A 21301-nucleotide genomic window follows, 5' to 3' on the forward strand; every position below is an offset into this window, starting at 1 on the left:
CTAAAGCATTTTTTTGTTTTAATTTTACAAGACCAGGAACCAAGAGTGGCGATTAGGAATGATTGGTGATAGAAAGGGATACTTTGAAATCTTCCTTTGAAATGTGATGAGCACTGACCAGTGGCGAGTCACAACCCCAGAGGAGCTCTTTCATAGACAATCGTCAAAAATAAATTCATGTGTGGACAACTGAGGGCAGCCTATGTACCTCATCAGGTATGGTATAAAATTTCCCAGTTTAATCCAAAGGAATAAAACTTCCAAGCTATAAATGGGATCCTGCCATGCCTCATGCAAATGAATCGACTCAGGAATGGGAATTATCTGTAGAGCACAATGTTGTATAATAAAGGGTCTTCTCAAGCACACCAGTGTCCCTACTACAGTGTAAATTAAATATAAAGGATTTAATATAAAGAACAATATAACAGTAAAGATATATTTTTATTGTTCACAAAAAATGTATGTTTGCAATAAGATCGTTACCTTCTTCCAAGCGTCAGCAATGGATTCATGCAAACCATAAGGAATCAGCACCTGCAGACCTTCACAGTTACCATACATCTGACGACACACAAAAATGAAAGCTCCTTTAAGGGCTGGTAACATCTCGGTTCCAGACAAAACAGAAATATTTTCATCCAGGAGTTTCTTTGTAAATTGAACAATTGTATGAGCTGCTGTAAGACTAGAAACAAAATAGCCCTTTTAAAACATTGTTTTGTAGTCACTAGTAAACAGCATAAAATTAACCATTTTGATTAGCTCATGCAATTTCTACAGCAAGAAGTACCAAACTAAGTGTAAAGTGAAGTTATAGCTAATTGCAGATCAACATATTTTAATGGTTATCAAGCAATGATAATCAACCTTTCGTTAGGAAAATAACTGAAAAGTGCAAGGGTTGTAAAGCAAGATTAAAATCAGTGATTTAAACCACTTTCCTCCAAGTGCCCACAAACCACACAAAGCTGCTTTCTTCAGCTAAGAATCTGGTTGGGAAAAGCAACAAAAGACAGTTCTTAGAATGGTTACAGTCTCTGAGCATCTGGGGTGAACACACCCCACACTGGACGGAGACGGGTTAACTCCTCACTGTGGGCAGAAGAAGCCATGTCCCTATGTCCCTACTGGGCATGCTCCAGGTGTAGCACCAGTATAAGGGAGCAGCCCAGCTCAGTCTGGGCTGACCCCTGGAGAGGAAGGATGCTCCTTGCTGGCTCCTGCCCAGGAGCAGTAGGAACCCTGGACTGCAGAAGCCAGAGGCACTGAGACCCAAGCACACATCCAGCTACCTGTGGACACCCCATGGAAGTCTGAGCTACAGGGAGTTGCACCAGCTGAGGAACCCAGAGACCCCGAAGACACACAGACCACCACCAGTGGAAGTAGCCTGGGAGGGTGACTAGCTATTGGCCAAACGACAGTCAGTGTGTTGTATACGGATCTCCGCTAACTCGGTGGCAGACACCCTCGCCACTGACCAAGGCTCTGGTCTGGGACCCAGTGGAGCAGGGAGGTCCCGGATCCCCCCAAACCTGGCTGTCACTCACCCCCCTGAGTGGCAGCTCCCACCCCTTAACTGGTTGCCAGGCCATACAGCCCCACCCGCCCTGGAGGGCAACTTTATTGACTCTGGCCACTAAGCCATACAGCCCTACTCCAGGGGTCAACTTTATTGACAATGGCTGTTAGGCCATACAGTCCCGCCCCAGAGAGGCGCTCTACTGAATCTGACCTGTAGACCACACTGCCCTGCAAACTGAAGTAATTGTATGGACTCTGGCCAGTAGGGTGTCTTGATGCCCTGCAAACCCAGGGTATCTCTACTGACTCTGGCCACTAGGCCTCACTGCAGAGAAGGGCTTCCCCATTGGCATGGATCATGAGACTCTACCACCTTGCAGATCAGGACGATTATATAGACTCTGGCCATTGGGCCTTACAGCCCTGCGGCCCAGGGCAACACTAATGACTTGAGCCTTTAGGTTCCACTGCCTAGAAACAGAGTGCAGCTCGAAGGATGGGGTGAACTTACCGCACACTGAATGAGGTCTCATCACCCTGCCACAGCATCACTATAATCCTCACCAGTATAATCCAGGTAAACAGTTACTCCTTTTCCTTACCTGGGGGCTGGGTTCAGAAGTCTCCCAGGTTAGAAGATAATGACCTCCTCTCCCTAGTCAGAAACACTTTGCTCTTACTTTACCTTTCTCTCCACCCCACCCCAAAAAATTGCTATCTTTTTATGACTTCCCTCACTTAGGAAGTATATTTATTAGTTCCATCTCCAAACAGCCTAAGGGTATGTCTACATCTACAATTTTGCAGCGCTGGTTGTTACAGCTGTATTAGTACAGCTGTATAGGGCCAGCGCTGCAGAGTGGCCACACTTACAGCAACCAGCGCTGCAAGTGGTGTTAGATGTGGCCACACTGCAGCGCTGTTGGGTGGCTTCAAGGGGGGTTCGGGGAACGCGAGAGCAAACCGGGGAAGGAGACCAGCTTCGCCGCGGTTTGCTCTCGCGTTCCCCGAACCCCCCTGCAAACCGCAGGGAAGGAGACCTGCTTGCTCGGGGGTTCGGGGAACGCGAGAGCAAACCGCAGGGAAGGAGACCTGCTTGCACGGGGGTTCGGGGAACGCGAGAGCAAACCGGGGAAGGAGACTAGCTTCACCGCGGTTTGCTCTCGCGATCCCCGAACCCCCCTGCAAACCGCAGGAAAGGAGACCTGCTTGCTCGGGTATTCGGGGAACGCGAGAGCAAACCGCAGGGAAGGAGACCTGCTTGCATGGGGGTTCGGGGAACGCGAGAGCAAACCGGGGAAGGAGACCAGCTTCACCGCGGTTTGCTCTCGCGTTCCCCGAACCCCCCTGCAAACCGCAGGGAAGGAGACCTGCTTGCACGGGGGTTCGGGGAACGCGAGAGCAAACCGGGGAAGGAGACCAGCTTCGCCGCGGTTTGCTCTCGCGTTCCCCGAACCCCCCTGCAAACCGCAGGGAAGGAGACCTGCTTGCTCGGGGATTCGGGGAACGCGAGAGCAAACTGCAGGGAAGGAGACCTGCTTGCTCGGGGGTTCGGGGAACGCGAGAGCAAACCGGGGAAGGAGACCTGCTTGATTACCAGAGGCTTCCTCAGGTATGCTGGGATACCTACTTATTCCACGGAGGTCAAGAAAAGCACTGGTAAGTGTCTACACTTGATTACCAGCGCTGGATCACCAGCGCTGGATCCTCTACACCCGAGACAAAACAGGAGTACGGCCAGCGCTGCAAACAGGGAGTTGCAGCGCTGGTGATGCCCTGCAGATGTGTACACCTCCTAAGTTGCAGCGCTGTAACCCCCTCACCAGCGCTGCAACTTTGTGATGTAGACAAGCCCTAACAAGCCATTGCTGTCAGCTCTTCTCTCCAGAACTTGCAGCTCAGTCTTTAAAGGCTAGTTTCCATTTGTCTGCCCAGTAGCTGGGTTTAAGCCCTACCACTCATTACAGGGATGGAGCACACACAGCCTGTAATAGAGAAATAATCATCTATGTAAAACTGCTGATCAAATCTCTATAATACCTCCTTTCTCCCTACAAAATAAGTTAATTCATTTTGCAAAATTATTTTGTTTTATAGATCAATATGTCAAAGATAACAGAGGCTGATAGCCTACGTGGCAATGCAATACACTGGATCTAAGTTCAGATACCAAGACCTCCAGAAAGGGAATGCTGTGGAGGCAGTATGCACTGCACTGAGAAGAAAGCTCACACTTTATGTCAATCTTCAATCAATATATACTACATTAAGTTTGGGTAATCTTATTGTTGATGGACAACAGTTCAACCAGTCAGAAAGCATCCTTTTCACAAGAAACAGTAAATGTAAACTACATTTTTATCAGTCAGCTGGTTTTTGTTTTTGTTTTTATTATGCTAGGCAGATAGCTGATTTTAGCTGAGAGAAAAATGCAAAAATCTAAAGTTGGCACAGACAGACGGATGCAGGGGGCATGTGATCGACCTTCCCAGAGCTGACTCTGTTCCAACACTATTTACTCCTCACTTTCACAAGCATTAAATTGACCCAAGAATTCTCCAATTACTTTTTTTAAAAATCTGTTGAAAGGACAAAGCCCTCATGTTACAAAGGAAAATTTTAAACAGTCAAAATCTGCTGCTTCTTTGCTTTCTATAAAAGTGCCCCTTCACCTTGCCATTCACACTACAGTGTCCTGTCAGAGTTCATTCCATTGATACAGTCCCTTAATGTATCTGGTAATTAGACTTTGTTATTTAAAGCAAAAACAAACTGTATGTACTTTATATATAACAGGGGGACAATACATGACTTCAAGCTCATATGTAGCGGAGTAACAATTTTTTTAAGTACTCTCTTACCTATCCTTTTTGGCAGTGTTCATGTTTCCTCCATAAAGGAGAAGAGAAAGGCCATCTTCTACAGCAGCAATCCTTGCCAAAATATCAGCTATACGTATTAAACAGGTTTCAGGGCAATTTATATACATCTGTTTTGTTAAAAAAAAAAACATTAGTTTTTCAGGTAAATGGCTTATAAAGTTTCTTTTTACATTTGTAATATGTTTCTGTAAAATATGATTGTACAGGTCTGGCTCAGGTCTGTAATGACCGATGGTTACCTTTATGATGGATGTTCAATGGCCTAAACCTGTGATAGCTTCAGTTTGGGTATGTCTACACTATTGGCTAAATTGGCAGTGCTGCGATTGATGCAGCGGTGTCAATTTAGCAGGTCTGGTGAAGACACACTAAGTCAATGGGAAAGCGTTCTCCCATCGACGTCTGTACTCCACCTCCCCAAGAGGTGGAAGCTATGTCAATGGGAGAGCATCTCTTGTCAACATAGCACGGTGGAGATACCACTGTAAGCTGATCCAAATTACGACAACTTCAGTTACGTAACTTACATAACTGACCTAGTTTAATTTAGATTGATTTATAGTGCTAGTGTAGACCAGCCCTGATGCTTGCGAGCCACAAGGGGCTCTTTAATGTGTCTTCTGCGGCTCTTTGCAACACGTGATATTAAAACAATATGTGATTTCATTATTAACCAATTTAAATTATTACTAACATAGTAAAAGCATCCTGACTTGTCAATCAATTAAGTTATTAACTTATTTGCTATGAGAGTATGCGTGTGTCATTACTATAGTAAATGAAACAATGAATTCACACTACTCTGGCTCTTTTGGGTAATGTTGATAGCTAATTTGGCTCCTGAACTACTGAGATCTGAGTTTCACTGGCATAAACAAAATTAGTAAATTGCCTCTGTTCAAACTGAAGCATGTACACATCCTCATCATAATTATCACCTTTAATGATACTGCCAGGAAAGATTTCAGAGTGGTAGCCTGCTCCTGTATTTTCCACTCCATGCATCTGATGAAGTGGGTTCTAGCCCACCAAAGCTTAAACCCAAATAAATTTGTTAGTCTGTAAGGTGCCACAAGGACTTCTTGTTGTATTTGCCAGGAAAGGAGTCCATGGGCAGAATCAGCATAGAGAATGGACTATCCGTACACTAAAGGTGATACTGTAATGAAAATAAACTATACCAATTAAGCACCTTTTTAATGGATAACAACATCCACAGAATACACTTTAACAAAAATACTGATTTTTCACACACATCTCTTTGATATGGTAAGATTTAAACAAACATTTAAAGTTTATTTAGGGGAACACTACAAACCTCTGTTCCATTCAGTAAATTATGAATGGGATGAAGAAGTGCATCTATCACTGTACTAGTATATAAACATTCAGTAGCACATTCAGTTCGGTCACACAGAATTTGCAGCACCTCTGTAACAAGGAATGCTGGAGAATAATTGCCTGACAAACACAAGAAGTATTAGTTTACATTTTTAATATAAATATTATAAAAAGAAAGAAAACAAAAAAAAATTTGCAAAGCTGTTATTTAAAATGTCCAAATTAAAAGTAACCAGATACAAAAAGTATTGAATTCTTCCTTTATTCACAAAGTGATACAATTAAGAAATTAATTAAAAGGGGCAATATTACCTGTGTGCACTGTCTGAGTTGTCGTTGGGCAAGTGGGAGAGCAATAAATAAATCGAATAAATAGTACCAACAGGTCGGTTAGGGATATGAAATCTACAAAAATCACAAAGGAAAAAAGGAGTCTATAAAAAAAACTATATTAATCTCAAAACAAAATGAACTTTCTAAACATAGGTAAGCAACTTCTTGTTTTATTGTGATTAATGGCTTTATATACAGATGACACACTACAGTAATTCTGGACTGTAGCCACTTAGCTAAACACTGTAAATACTTCCAGATCATCTTATATGGCTTGATCCTCTCCCATTTAAATCAACTGAACTTCTACCACATCTTCTGTGGAAGTAGGAGGTAACCTATAATTTAAAGGTATTGAATACATGTATGATATTTATGAATAGTTGGACAAACTTCATCAAGACTATTACAAGTTGAAGTTAATTGTAAATGGAATTTTCCATAAATTTGCAACAAGACTGTGGATTTAACTTCTTATCTCCATGTCGTCATAATTTAACCATTCTTAGTACATTAACTGCTCCATTACTACTTTCACTACTCAGACAACAATACAAATTTACTTACTATCAAGGATGAAGAAATTAGGCCCCACTATGTCTAACAAAGACTCCCAGTGCTGAATAATAGGAATAATAATAATAATAACAGGAACAATCTAACTAACATCTACAATACCACATTTGAAACACAGCTGAACTACAAACACATTGTCATTAAACACCTTTCTTTTTCCTCCACTTGCCCATACCTTTTCTATTTTCCAGCTGCACAGGAAATAGGTTTCTGCCTTGTTTATATATCAACAATCTTCCTAAAAGGCACAGTGAATGAACAAAATAGATATACTGTAATTCTTTTCCTGAGTAGAAAGTCTTCTGGTTGTTGCCTTAAAAAAAAAAAAAAAACGAACATTTCTCACAATTCAATTATAATTTTCAGTACCATATCTGTCTATTATGTATTCCTGTTTGAACCACCAATAAATGTGTAGTACTATATCTGTAAAGAAAATTTCCCAGACAGCATAAATAAGCAAATATCACTGAAATATATTTTTTTTCCATTTCAAGTGAAAAAGACAGAGAGAGCTATTCCAAAAGATTATATATAAAGAGGTTTTTGTGGGGTAAAAGCATGAGGGTATATTCTTCTTTTGCCATGTGGAGCTCAGATATCACAGTAATAAGCATGGTATAAAAATCTAGGTTTTATACATATATACACACACACACACACACACACACACACACACACACACACACACACACACACACACATAATTGTACAACCAGGGCCGCCCGGGGGAGGGGGCAAGTGGGGCAATTTGCCCCATGCCCCGGGCCCCGCAGGGGCCCCCAGGAAAATATAATATTCTATAATATTGCAACTTTTTTAATGGAAGTTGTCATATACAGATAGCTAAGGGTTAATGACTCTTAACTGTAAAGGGTTAACAAACAGGGACCCAAACACCTGACCAGAGGACCAATCAGGAAACAAGATACTTTCAAATCTCAGTGGAGGGAAGCCTTTGTTTGTGTTTTTGGGTTTGGTTTTGTTCTCTCTGGGCTCTGAGAGTGACCACACGTACCTACAGGCTCTCTAATCTTCTATTCCAATTTTGTGAGTACAAATGTAGAAAGGCAGTATAGTCTTTTTATTGTTTTCCTTTACTTGCAATTGTGTAGTTTGCTGGAAGTATTTTAAATTGTATTTGCTGGGAGGAGGCTTCTTTTTAGTTTCTATAAGCTGACAGACCCTGTAACTTTTTACCATCTAAATTGCAAAGATAGACCTTTTACTTTTTATTTTCTTTTTATTAAAAGTTTTGCTTTTAAGACCTGTCTGATTTTTTCCCCTTGTTAAGGCTCAAGGGAATTGAGTCTGTACTTAACAGAGAGGGAGGGGAGAAGGGGGAATCCCTTTGTTTTAGATTCACGGAGCTTGAATCTGGATTGCCTCTGGGGGAAGGTATCATTCCTCTCAGTGCGGTGATTCAAGGAGTTGAATCACGGTGATCTCCTAGTGTACCCAGGGCGGGAAAGAGCTGGGAGGAAGAAAGGAGGGGGGAAGGGAAATGGTTTATTCCCCTTTGTTGTGAGACTCAAGGAATTTAGGTCTTGGGGTCCCAGGGAAGGTTTTGGGGGAGACCAGAGTCTGTCAGGCTCTCTACTCTAAGTCCTGATTGGTGGCAGCATTACAGGATCTAAGCTGGTAATTAAGCTTAGGGGAATTCATGCTAGTACCCATATTTTGGACGCTAAGGTCCAGATTTGGGAATTATACTATGACAGGAGGGGCCCCCAAAATTGCTTTGCCCCAGGCCCCCTGAATCTTCTGGACAGCCCTGTGTGCAATATATGATAAAATAATTACTTACTGCTGTACTGCTGGGGCAAAACATTAACTCTGAAAGTTGCATCAACTGCTGATTCACATGATTCAAAGTAGTAAACACACTGTTGAACAGATGCATTAATCTGAAAAAAGCACAATACAATAAAACTTTTAACATCTCACAATAAATTAATTCTCCTTTAGATCCAAGGATTGCCTCTTAACAACAGGGCCTGAATTTTCATATGATTGCACATCAGCCATTTACCAAAAGGAGTGAAAATTTTCCAAAGCAATTTAAGTGCAACTGAAAAGTCAATAATGTTTATCAATAGAAACCTCTGATCTACAGCTATCAAAAGGATTATTCTGTGAAAAGCGTCCTGTGTAGATATTTATGAAAGCTAAAAGTAGTACAGTATTTAGTGTTATACAGGAACAATGACACGGAAACTGTGTAGTGGGAATTATTTCGGACTGTCAAGAAGTTCAGCAGACCAATCTAAATCACAACATAGTTCAGTTATACTGGAACAACAACAAAGACACTGGGTATGGTTTAATCAGCCCCCAACTTTATTATTAGATGTCTGAGATAACCCAGCAGATAAAATAATATAGGGCAGGTAACTCCATGTTCATTTCAATATCTACCTGGGGGCTTCCGCCAGTCCCCCTTTTTCCAGCCAACTCATTGCTGTTCCACCTGGTCTGGTGAAAAGGGGCTTCTCTTTCTGAGCTTGCCTTTATCAGCTCTCCAGCTCTTCCAGTCCCTGGGGGATGAGTCAACTGACTCCTGATGCTTTTGCAACAGGGTCTGTGCCTCTCTTCCCCGCACTTAAAGTGATATACCCCTTCTTTCTGCAAGCCAGACAACGCCTCCCATCCCACCGCTTAACTAAATAAAAACATGTTGTAGGGTAGCGTCGTAAAGATGTCAGGAGAATAAGCTACAAATGACCAAAAAGCCAACTGCTTTCTTTAACTTATCTCACGTTTTAATCACCCTTTTAAAATAATTTCACTCATGGACTCTTTTCACATTTAATAGCCATGTTTTAAAGTCACTTTGCCCACGACATATGTAGACGTTTTTCTCCTTCTTCAAAAGAACCCCTAATCTGGTTTTCAAAGCCTCAAACTATTTCTTCTTTTTCTTCTCCCTCCCAATGTACCATACAATGGTATCTATATCACTGAATATGACTGATCAAATTCAGCACTGGCTTAAATGTGTATGCTGCTATAGGCTAGATATTTGATTAAGATGATCTGAAAGATTGTGGTCAACATTTTCAAACCTATGTGTTTAACTTTAGGCTTATAAATTGATGTTTAATCATTTAAATAAGTGGCCTGATTTTCAAAGGTAGAGAGCACTTGCGCTCTCATTGATTTTGATGGGATTAGTTGGTGGCCAGCAATTCTGAATATCGACTACATTTATTTAGGTGCTTAAATATGGACTTAGAAGCCTAAGTTTTGTGATCCAAATGTGAAATGTTTGGTCAGAGGATCCATCTATATTAATCAAATGTATAAAGCCTGAACAATATTGCTAGCACTGATGGTCTATGCAAAAGGGCAGTGTGTGTATGCTAATGTAGAGGAATGCGGAAGACTGTGTCATGGCCTAGCTAGGGTATCTCCGCTTTCTCGGCGGCCTTGTGGAAAGCCCGTGCTTGCTAAGTGGCCGGTCATTGTAGGACACGGCATGCCAATTATAACTTGCTTTTAACTGGTTGAAACCAGTTTGTATGGCCTTAGGCCAAAGGGCAGGCATAGCTTGTAGGAAGTCCCTTTTTGCATATGTATGAGTTGTTTTTGTATCGTGTATATATAGCTGTATGCTCCCAGTCCCGCCTTTGGACTCCGACCCAGGCCGAGCTGAGCTTCGGTGCTGGGTTCCCCGCCAAAGTGACAGCAACGCCCAGGGTCCTCGTTGCAAATGTGTCACTTTACCTTCATTAAAGCCAAATAACTCACAGTGTGTGTGGGCCTTGTTCTTGCAGAGCATCCAAGCACATTACAGCTACCAAATAATTTTTTTGTTTAAAAACAAGGGTTTTCAACACAAAGCAGTCTACTCAACAGGTGCTGCAATCAAAACTGCAGAGGTACACCTCCTCAGAAACATGTTTTTTAAATTACTAAATAATGTAAGAGTAGGCATGAAGTTATATTTGCAATTATTTTAATACCGGGGTGTCATAAACAGATAGCTAAGGGTTAATGTCTCTTTCACCTGAAGCACCTGACCAGAGGACCAATCAGGAAACCGGATTTTTTTCAACTCTGGGTGGAGGGAAGTTTGTGTCTGAGTCTTTTGTCTGTCTGCTTGCTTTCTCTGAGCTTTGGAGAAGTAGTTTCTGCTTTCTAATCTTCTGTTTCTAAGTGTAAGGACAAAGAGATCAGATAGTAAGTTATATGGTTTCTTTTCTTTGGTATTTGCATGAATATAAGTGCTGGAGTGCTTTGATTTGTATTCTTTTTGAATAAGGCTGTTTATTCAATATTCTTTTAAGCAATTGACCCTGTATTTTGTCACCTTAATAGAGAGAGACCATTTGTATGTATTTTTTCTTTCTTTTTATATAAAGCTTTCTTTTTGAGACCTGTTGGAGTTTTCTTTTCTGGGAAATTTCAGGGAAATTGAGTCTGTACTCACCAGGGAATTGGTGGGAGGAAGAAATCAGGGGGAGATCTGTGTGTGTTGGATTTGCTAGCCTGATTTTGCATTCCCTCTGGGTGAAGAGGAAAGTGCTTTTGTTTCCAGGACTGGGAACGGGGAGGGGGAGTCACTCTGTTTGGATTCACAGAGCTTGTGTCTGTGTATCTCTCCGGGAGCACCTGGAGGGGGGAAGGGAAAAAGGATTATTTCCCTTTGTTGTGAGACTCAAGAGATTTGGGTCTTGGGGTCCCCAGGGAAGGTTTTTCAGGGGGACCAGAGTGCCCCAAAACACTCTAATTTTTTGGGTGGTGGCAGCAAGTACCAGGTCCAAGCTGGTAACTAAGCTTGGAGGTTTTCATGCTAACCCCCATATTTTGGACGCTAAGGTCCAAATCTGGGACTAGAGTTATGACACGGGGTGCCAACATGTCTCTTTTACTATTGAACCACGTATTGCATATACATTGAAAAAAAGTAAAATAAATGCACAACCTGGTAGTGGGCCTAACTTATACTTATGGATGTTTAACTGTATTGTGTGTACACTTTATATTCTGAACTCTTTGGGGCATGGATCACATTTTCCTTTATGTTTTCAGAGAGCCGAGCATGATGTTGATACACAACTAATAAACCTAGATGCACCTGATATAAAAGGTATTTTTATGTTTTTTCTGTATTTTATTTAATATATTATAATTTTAGCAATTTTATATATATATTGCATCAAATTTCTTCATTTGTATCAACCTATTTTTTAAATTACAGCCCCAATCCTGCAACACGTTCCATACAGATGGACCCCCACCGCACGGAGCCCCACTGAAATCAGCAAAGCTTTGTGCAAGTGCAGGGGGTCACAGTTTCAGAGTCAACTGCACCTTTGACTCTCCTCTTGGTCTTTCTCAAGGGCACCCATTCAAGGTTTTAGGCTTCCCAGCTGTCATCTCTTTTAGGGTAGAGACCTGCATCTCTCTTCCTTGAGACTGGGGGTTTAGGTTTACAGTCCCTTTGCAACTCGCTGTAATTTTCCAGTAGATCTGATCAGGATGCAGCACCTGCAGTTAACTCTTTCTCCAAAGGCTGTAACAGGTAACAGTATACACCAACTACCAACTGGCCTTCACAAGGCAAATTGCATTTATTCTTCAAGCAAAAACATTATAGAGAAAACATATAAAACCAAAAGAGAACCTACATGAATGCTAAACGTTTACCAGTGGTCACCCTAATTCAAACACAGGGTTCTGGCAGGTGTTAGTCTTTCAAACCCCACAGCTGGGTTTGCCCCCTTGATTACAAGTTCATGTCAGTTTTTAGACCAGGAACCAGACCCCAGTGGACAGTTCAGCTGTTTCTTACAGAGCTTGAGCCAAGGTAATTTGTCAGTAGCCATCTTTTTTGGCTTTTGCATGGCCCAGGCTGTGGAATTTGCATTATTCACTCTCCAAGGATTCCCCAGGAAACCCACTTAACACATTGTGCTAAAAGTCCATGTCCGCTGCCACATTTCAATATAGTCGTTTGAACTCCTTACACTTCCCAGGCCCCATAACTGTCACACAGGGGTCTGCTCACATGGAACAAGTTGCAGCATTGGTGCTTTACATATTTGATATGTTCTGCCCTAGCCTTACAATTTTTGATTGATGATGCTTGATTTCATAATCTTAATATTGCATTAACAGGAGGGGTCTTTTTTCATTAAATAGTTTAAAACCAAACTCAAGACGTTTGTTTTTATGACAATTTTCCACATGTTTATCATCATCTATATGTATGTCTTATGCAACAAATCTATAATACAACATGTATAAATAGTATTAAACGACAGTCTCATTTATTAAATAGCTGATATCAAACTTTCCAATTTCCCCTTATTCAAATCTGCTCGCATGCCCCATATTGCATTTAGCACTGACAAAAGACTATCAGATTCTAAAACAATTTTTTTAAACCAAAGAGTTGGCCAATTTAAAAAACTATCACATGGTCCACCAAAGGAAGAAAGACCAGCCGCAATGGAGGACAGGAACAAACAACTGCTCAAACCACGAGGAACAAAATGGAAATAAATTCCAAGCAGAATATGGCAACCACAAATATACACTTACCAGAGATTTATATTTCTTTTCAAGGAGCCTTAGTACCACTGTTCTGCTATAATTTGCATGCTAAAATTGTAAAATGGAAATAGTGTGAACATCTAATCATTTGATTTAATTTTTACTTTGCAACACAAAAATCAAAAAACTCTCCAATTCTATTCCAAAAATTACTGCACAGAATTCAGTTCCAACTCATGTTAATCACTATTGCATACAGGTATGTTTTTCTATTGCCATTAGATTAGAGTAGCCATAAAAAAGAGAGGATTACAATAAAACTACAGTAGTTCTAGATATAGGCCAGAATGAAAATAAACACAATGTGCAGTTACACATGTACCAAACTAGAAAACTAGTAACTATTCTTAGATGACAGGATATGGCTTCATATGGAGCTATGCAAATCCTGAATGGTACAGTTGTGAGTGGCAGAATGCAAATTGATCCTTGTTTGCTCCCTTGGAAGATAGCTAATTCTAACTTCAAAAGGAACCTAAACCACACCTTTCCAATGAAGCTATTCTCTATCCTTCCACCTGTACCCTTCTCTTTAACATGGCCCAGGACTATTGCCACACACAACTTTTGATATATGTTTCTCATTGTTTCATGATGTTTAAATTTTAACCCTTCATTTCAATATAACCGCCTTTACTTAAAAACTGTCACAAAACATGCATTTTAAACTACTTCTGCACCAATTACTTTCTGCCTCCAAAACCCTTTAGTAGGTATATATACTATATGTCATAGTCTATAGCAATGTTTCCCAAACTTGGGATGCCGCTTGTGTAGGGAAAGCCAGTGGCAGGCCAGGTCAATTTGTTTACCTGCCACGTTCACAGGTTCGGCTGATTCACTGCTCCAGGCCCATGAGACCTGCTGGAAGCAGCACGGGCCGAGAGATGTGCTGGCTGCTGCTTCCAGCAGCTCCCATTGGCCTGGAGCAGCAAACCGCAGCCAGTCGGAGCTGCGATCAGCTGGACCTGTGGATGAGGCAGGTAAACAAACCTGCCCAGGCCGCCAGGGCCTTTCCCTACACAAGCAGCCTCCCAAGTTTGGGAAACACTGGTCTATAGAATTTGTTACAACCTGGAATCACTGTTTCCAATCTTTATGAGTTAAACATTCTGAAATACATAAAATTCATCAGCAGATCCTTCTGTTTTTCCTTACCATCCATTTTTAAACCACACAGCTTTGATATCAAGCAGAGCTAAGAAGTAGACTGGATCCAAAGGTTTTGGAGAGACAAGGTGTCTTTGCTCACGTTTTACTGACAACAGCAATAAGGTACTCTCAACTATTTCTTCCATATACCTTAAGAAATTATTAGAAAAAAAATTGGTCAAGTGTTAAATCGAATTAAATTTTATATTGGTACCATTCAAAAATAATCTTGCTTATAATTTTGGAAAACTTTTTGAACTGAGAAATATTATATATACACTGTAAATGGAAACTGAATTACATTTAATTTGATCTTTAAAAGTTCTTTTTCAGCCTTGGTGTGTTACAGGGAATAAAAAGGATAACATGCATGTTTTTGTATAGCATCTTCCCAATAGTATATAAAACAGTATATAAAAGTTAGCTAGTAATTATTATTATTAATTGTTTACCCACCATTGAAATGCAGTCTCCTCCAAGACAAAAGAAGGTAAATGTTTAACTACACATAAAAAACTACTACCCAAATTGTTAGGAAAAAGAATATACTATCCTTCAATTGAAACTGCAGGGGAATTTAAGTAGGTAGAATTTAATTACTCAGACTTGGATTTGGCCAGAATCCTGGTGCCAAAGCCTCTGATTGTTGGGGAAAATGCTACTGATCTTTTAATTAAAGTGATTAGCCACTTCTCTCATCTGAAAGAAAACACCTCCATAAGAAAGCACCTCTGATATGCTGTGGCACTGGACCATCAATGACTTGGAATTAAGAGTGCTACATACTCAATCACCAATACTTCCTGCATCATGCAGTCCTACTGAGTATTGGAGATCCTGAAATCTGTTGGCATATGCTAGAAGATGCAAGGACAGGATAAGGTTTCCAGAGACTCTGGAGAAGAGGTAGATTATTTTGAGTGCACTCACGGAGAACTGATATCATGCAACTGATGCCAAGCTGCAATGGAACTAGCAGGGAAAAGTGTTTGCCTGCTTCCCCAAAGGTAGGGGCCCTGAAAGCTGAAAGACAGTAGGAGAAAAGGCTGAAAGGCACAGAAGACTAAAAACCAGAAGCTGAACTCGCTATGGAGAGAAGAAAGCTAGGGTTATTTGTCAAATGATTCTTTATGATTAGAAAATAAGGATGACGGGAATGGAAAGAGTATACATGGAAAAATATATCTACACTAAGACACCTGCATAGCTGATAGCAGTTGAGAGAGATAATGAAGTAATAGCCCTGAACTGGCAGATGGGAAATGGAAAGGGACTTTCTCTAAGACTGTGACTAATTAATTTGAAGAAATTGAGTAGTATACTAAATTAAAGCGGAAAAGGATATGATACCAAAAAAAAAAAAAAAGGCATGGGGGGCACAAAAATGTTTTGTACATGCAGTAATCATCCTACATGTTTATTCAGAGATTCACAAATTTTAAAGCCAAAAGGAACCACAATGATAATCAAGCCTGACCCTCTCTGTAACATGGGTCATAGAATTTCACCAAATGATTCCTGAATCAATCCATAACTATGCAGTGAAACAGTTGAAAATGCAGATCACTATGAAATCTGTCAAGCAAGGACAGACTAAAAGGGTTACTGAAATCACACAGAGTGAATTCATTCCCTCAAGTGTCTACACAGCTGGACTTCACCCATTACTATAACCTACGGATAGCATCACTCCTTTAAACTAATTTCTTCAGCACAGCCCTTTAACTCCTTTTTCCTCATTCCCATCCAAAAAGTGCTTTCCTTATATAGACCCTTTGTATGTGCACAAGAGAAAGAAAACAAGGAACAATAAGACATACACTGAATATCACTAGCAGTTCCACCACTTCCTTTGTCACCCTCCAGCCCCAGTTCCTCGTGTGTTCTTTGTTTAGGTTATAAAATTCTCAGCATAGGGGCCTTGCCTCTTGATTTGTAAAGAATCAAATCAAATCAAATCAAATAGTAATGAAGGGAAGGAGTAGTAGACCACTATCCACAGTGAGCCTCTAAGTAGTTTTGTGACCAATGGATCCATGCCATGACGGATCCACTGGCTATTCCCTTGTCCCATGTTTAACCAGCTCTCAGTCTCTCTCCATCATCCCCACAATCCAGACATTTCGACACACATTACTGTTTAAAAGCATAGAATTTTATCAGAAGATTAGTAATGTAAAAAATATTTATCTTAGAAAAAAGATGACATACTTTTCTGGATGACGAATCCAGAAAGAGGGAACCTCTCTTTGGTACTCATTTAGAAGACGCACCTGTGAATATAAAATTTATCATTTTTTTAAAATTAATAATATTTTAATAATTAAAAAATAAAAGGGATAGAATGCTAACTTATACCTTTTTAAGTAAACGAATTATTTCTGGGTTAGTTATGTCTATACCATCTGAAATAGTAGGAACACAATTTTCTCCAGAAAGAAAGTACAATTCTAAGTGTTTCGCTGAAAAGAGGGGGAGAAAAACAGTATTACTAGTAATATAGACTTTCATTAGGTTGTGATTTTTTTAAAGTGATTTCAGAAAAGCATATGAAAGATGAAAAACTCTTAAAACATGATTAAATGCACATACCTAGGCTTGTATAGACTTCCCTTGTCATATTTAGCGGAGAAGATGAAAAGGCCTTTGCATAGAATCTCAAAATTTTGTCCTAAGAGGAAAAATATAAAATTAGTAACCTATGCTCAAATAATCTTATTAGCACGGTGCATAATATGGTGCAGTTAAAATGTATTGTGTGTTATGCTCAATATTACATACTACTTAAATAGCACTAAAGATGCACTTGGTGCATTACCAGGATACAAAACAGGTCTCAAGATCCTACAATCTAAAAGGAACAGCACCCTGATCTTGCAATTTGCTGCTCCCGCATGGAACTGCACTGATTTATGCAGGCACAAGATCAGGGCCTATATTAGTATATTTTAATTGTTTTAATGTCATACAAAATGCAAGTAACTTACACAGTAACACTAATGATATGAAGATTATCCACGGCTTTTAAACCAATGAAAGCACTTCTTAGGAACAAGGAGAGAGATAAATGACAGCACTTGGCACAGCTTTCACAATTTTAGTTTTGGCAGATATGAAGGGCACTTCCACACTGGGAAAAAAAAATCACTTAATTTGCATTGCTTTTTCCACAGATGTGCCCCAGAGATCATGCCAAAAGTAATAAAGAAAGCATCATTTTTTTTTTCTGGACAGTGCACATGCAACACTGTATCTTCATGATGTATCATATCTTTTGTGACAATGAGAAAATACACCGCTTTACTGTGAGAGATTACTATCACATTTTATATAGTAGTTAGGCAATCTGTTTAACAAAATAATAAATATATTTTATTTTTTATGTTGTTGCAGAGAACAAAGCAAAAGATACAACTTAAATAACATTCCATACATTTAACTTTTAAAGTGCAAATTTAATATATAGTACCACAGTCAGCATTATGATACAGAAATAATGAAGTTCTCTTCTGAATAGAAAAAAAAAATCTTTACTATATTCATTTTAAAATTAGCCCAGTCAAGATCAGTCTACACAAAGCAAAATTTGGATAACAGTTATATACCCACTGATTTAAATGTGAATTTAACTGGCTGTGTAAAGCTTGTCTGAAAAATGGCAACTGAATGCAAATACCGCACTATATACCTGTGAGGTTTCAACAAACATATGTAAACTCTATGCGGAGTAATTTGTTGGGTCTGATGTGAATTCCAGTAATCTCTGCCAATTTATCTCACTTTTTAAGATCCTTTATCTCTTCGCACGCTAGCTCAAGTCATAGCCTCTTAAACAATGATCTTCAGGTTCAGAGAATCAGAACTGGACTCATCTTGTACCACATTCTACTGGAATGGAAAGCATGGTACATTCTCCAACTGATTGATGATATAACATGTAGATCAGTTTTCACAGAAATTCATTTGACTGCCTAAAACTAACGTAGGCTGACATTTTCACAAGGATCTAAAGAAATTAGGCACCAAACTCCCACTAAAAGACAATGGAAGATGGGCATGTTGCTCAAATTTATGCCTTTGAAAATTTCTCTCTCTAATAGCACTTCGAAGAGTTGTGGAACTCCTCCAGGCTATACTGGAGTGAAATTACTGAATAAAGCAGTGTGCAGTACACTAGATAGATATAGTAACTAAAAAGTGTTACTTTTTACTTTAACTTCAATGACTAATGAAATAATATTGGAGAAAGGAAGTCTTTGTTAAAGATTCAATACAAACACCCACACCCTTTCAATTAAAGTATGAGAACACACAATACATATCCTCTGAGATCTCTAGCAAAACCAGGAAAAAACAGATATTTCCAAGGGGAAAATAATCAGAAAAAAAATATATATAAAACCCAAAAACAATATTTAGGCATCTTCATACATCACAAACAAAAAAATCAATAGAGGGAACAAGTCCAGTTATTACAAAATCCTGTGTCAGTCATCTTTAAATCAAGTGCTGGACAAACGTGGTAAGTTGTTTTACCTCAAGAACAATTTAATTGATAAATATACAACTTAGTTACCTCTTGCCAGACCACTGGATTACCATGTCACAAATGTACATGTTTATTCCTGTGAACTGTTTAGAATGGATAAACATCTGATTGCTACATATAAACCATTTGCTTACACTGAATGTGGAATCAGGATCCGAGAGAGACATTGTCAGATGTTTACGCAAATTAGACCAACTCTCACAGTTTAGTACATCAGAGGGAGGCGCAGAACACAATGTCTGCATTGCTTCCTGGCGCACCTGAAATAATCAAGAAATATAAACAAAACAATGCTGTCAACAACACCATTACAATTAAATACTTAAAAATGTGATTTTTGTGGGGAAACAGTCCATAGTGACAGGACAAAAAAAGCAAGAATTAAAAAAAACAAAAAAAACACATCTCTTCTGCTAGTAGATTGTTAAGATAATTTGGACAAAACAGTGAGGACAACACAAAAGCATACACTTTTTAAAATACATAATTAAACTAATCTAAGGATTATGTTGTTTCCTATTAGTATTTTGCTCTCCCATAGCAACTATATATTTTGTTATCAAATACAAGATTTATACTACATCATTAAATTGCTTTACTTTATTACTGAAATGCCACAACCTGGAGTAATAGCACTGCAAAAAATAAACAACAAAATATATGAAGCAATTTACTGCCAGACATCTTTCATTGACATGCTGGCCGCTGCTTCCCACAGCTCCCATTGGCCAGGAACACCAAATCGCAGCCACTGGGAGCTGCAGGGAGCCATGGCTGCTGATAGTTAACGTAAAAAAAAAAGTCTCACACCCCACCAGCAGATTATCCTGATGGGCCGCAAGCCAAAGGCTGCCGACCCCTGAAATGGAATGATGATTGCAACTGTAACTATTGTTATTATTATTTGTATTATTGGAACTATAAAGCTGAAGTCCATAAGAGGAAATCATTGACCAATTGAAGTATTTATAGTTTTGCCATTCATTTCAGTGGAGCCAGGATTTCACCCGTTTATCTACCATATTCTCAAATATACCATAAGTTTTCATTTATATGAATGATATTTTAGACATTCTTTTGACTTACCTCCTTAGGTTGAGCAGGGTCAAGCCTTTCCACAAGTAGCTGTAATTGTTCTTGATTCAAGAATGTATAACTCTGTAACACACAATGTAAAATGTTCACTAAGTAAATCCTATTAAAATGCACCACTAATGACTAAAATCATCAGACTTCATGGATATAAAATTTATTTTTGAACAATTAGAATGTTAGCATTTATCTTAATGCAACATCAAAGTTGAGATTTTAAATGGCCAAAGTTCAGAAAACACAAACTTAAAGGTCCAGTAATAAGATTCTGTCTTCTCCATTCTGCCTCTGTAGTATAGAACTATTATACAATTCTAGGTAATGTGGCATGCAGTTAATAAAACAGCATAGTATTGCATGTTGGAAAATAAATTCATATACAGTATTTTACTGTTCTTCCAGTAAAAATGCAAAAAGTTAAACTGAATATTGTGTTTATGTAAACTTCAACTTTTTCTCACATTATTTGCACATATTTTGCAGATTATATATGTCCACGCACTTGCATGCTCACAGACATTGTAAATGCAAGGAACCATGTTTTCCATGACTCTAAGGCAACAGAACTGCAGAAGAATTGACCCTTTGCAGAAGAATCTGGCTGCAGAATCTAGGCTTTCAATTTTTAAAAACGATTCAATTCTGCTACTGCTCAACTGAAAAGATTCTTTAGACATCATCTTTAAAAAAATCACTTCATGGTTGAGACCACATGTGAGGATACTCAAACAGGGAACTTTTTGAAAAAAGGTGTATCAATTGAAAACTGGGGTTTACAGTGAAATTGCCATCTCATCACTATTCACTACTCTGATGGAGAACCATAAACATCAAATTAATCAAGATCACAAGTGTGGTTACATATTAATAGATGTTTGGCTGTGTGCATGTGATCCCTTTGTGTGCTGCCCCAGCCCTGCACAGACAGCTGGCACAGCAGACTTCGAGTGAACCTCCCAATGACCACAAGATCCGTTAAGGGATGAAGGAACCCAGCCAGGTTTATTGTCAATGAGGCACTAGTATCCTGCACACTCTACCAGACCAGTACTACATGTACGCCTGTAACAATGCACCAGCTCAGTGAATGGCAAGACTTTCCGTTCCTCTCTTGGCTAGACAAAGATACTCCCTCTGAGATATATCTTCATACCCCAATACAAACAAGCTAGTACTGCCCCTCTGACACAGTTAGTTACTGCCCCCTGAAGTGGCTAGTTATCACCCAGCACCTTGTACATGCTGGTTTGATTAAAACATTTATATTACATTCTGTCAGCCTGACCTT

The 21301-nt window shown here is 39.5% G+C and overlaps 1 protein-coding gene across 1 annotated transcript in view; it reads right to left on the minus strand.

The window, feature by feature from the left end:
* The window catches only part of TBC1D32 (TBC1 domain family member 32), a 164245-nt gene that overhangs the window by 125132 nt on the left and 17812 nt on the right, over positions 1-21301 (minus strand). Inside the window, 13 exon segments of the mRNA XM_030556208.1 lie at positions 487-688; positions 4389-4516; positions 5728-5870; positions 6063-6155; positions 6835-6972; positions 8467-8566; positions 13209-13276; positions 14386-14522; positions 16584-16645; positions 16731-16834; positions 16965-17043; positions 19056-19181; positions 20008-20079. Of these exon segments, the coding sequence (XP_030412068.1) occupies positions 487-688; positions 4389-4516; positions 5728-5870; positions 6063-6155; positions 6835-6972; positions 8467-8566; positions 13209-13276; positions 14386-14522; positions 16584-16645; positions 16731-16834; positions 16965-17043; positions 19056-19181; positions 20008-20079 (1452 nt within the window).

This window comes from Gopherus evgoodei, chromosome 3, assembly GCF_007399415.2.
Source record: "Gopherus evgoodei ecotype Sinaloan lineage chromosome 3, rGopEvg1_v1.p, whole genome shotgun sequence".
In the NCBI taxonomy this organism is placed as follows: Eukaryota; Metazoa; Chordata; order Testudines; family Testudinidae; genus Gopherus; species Gopherus evgoodei.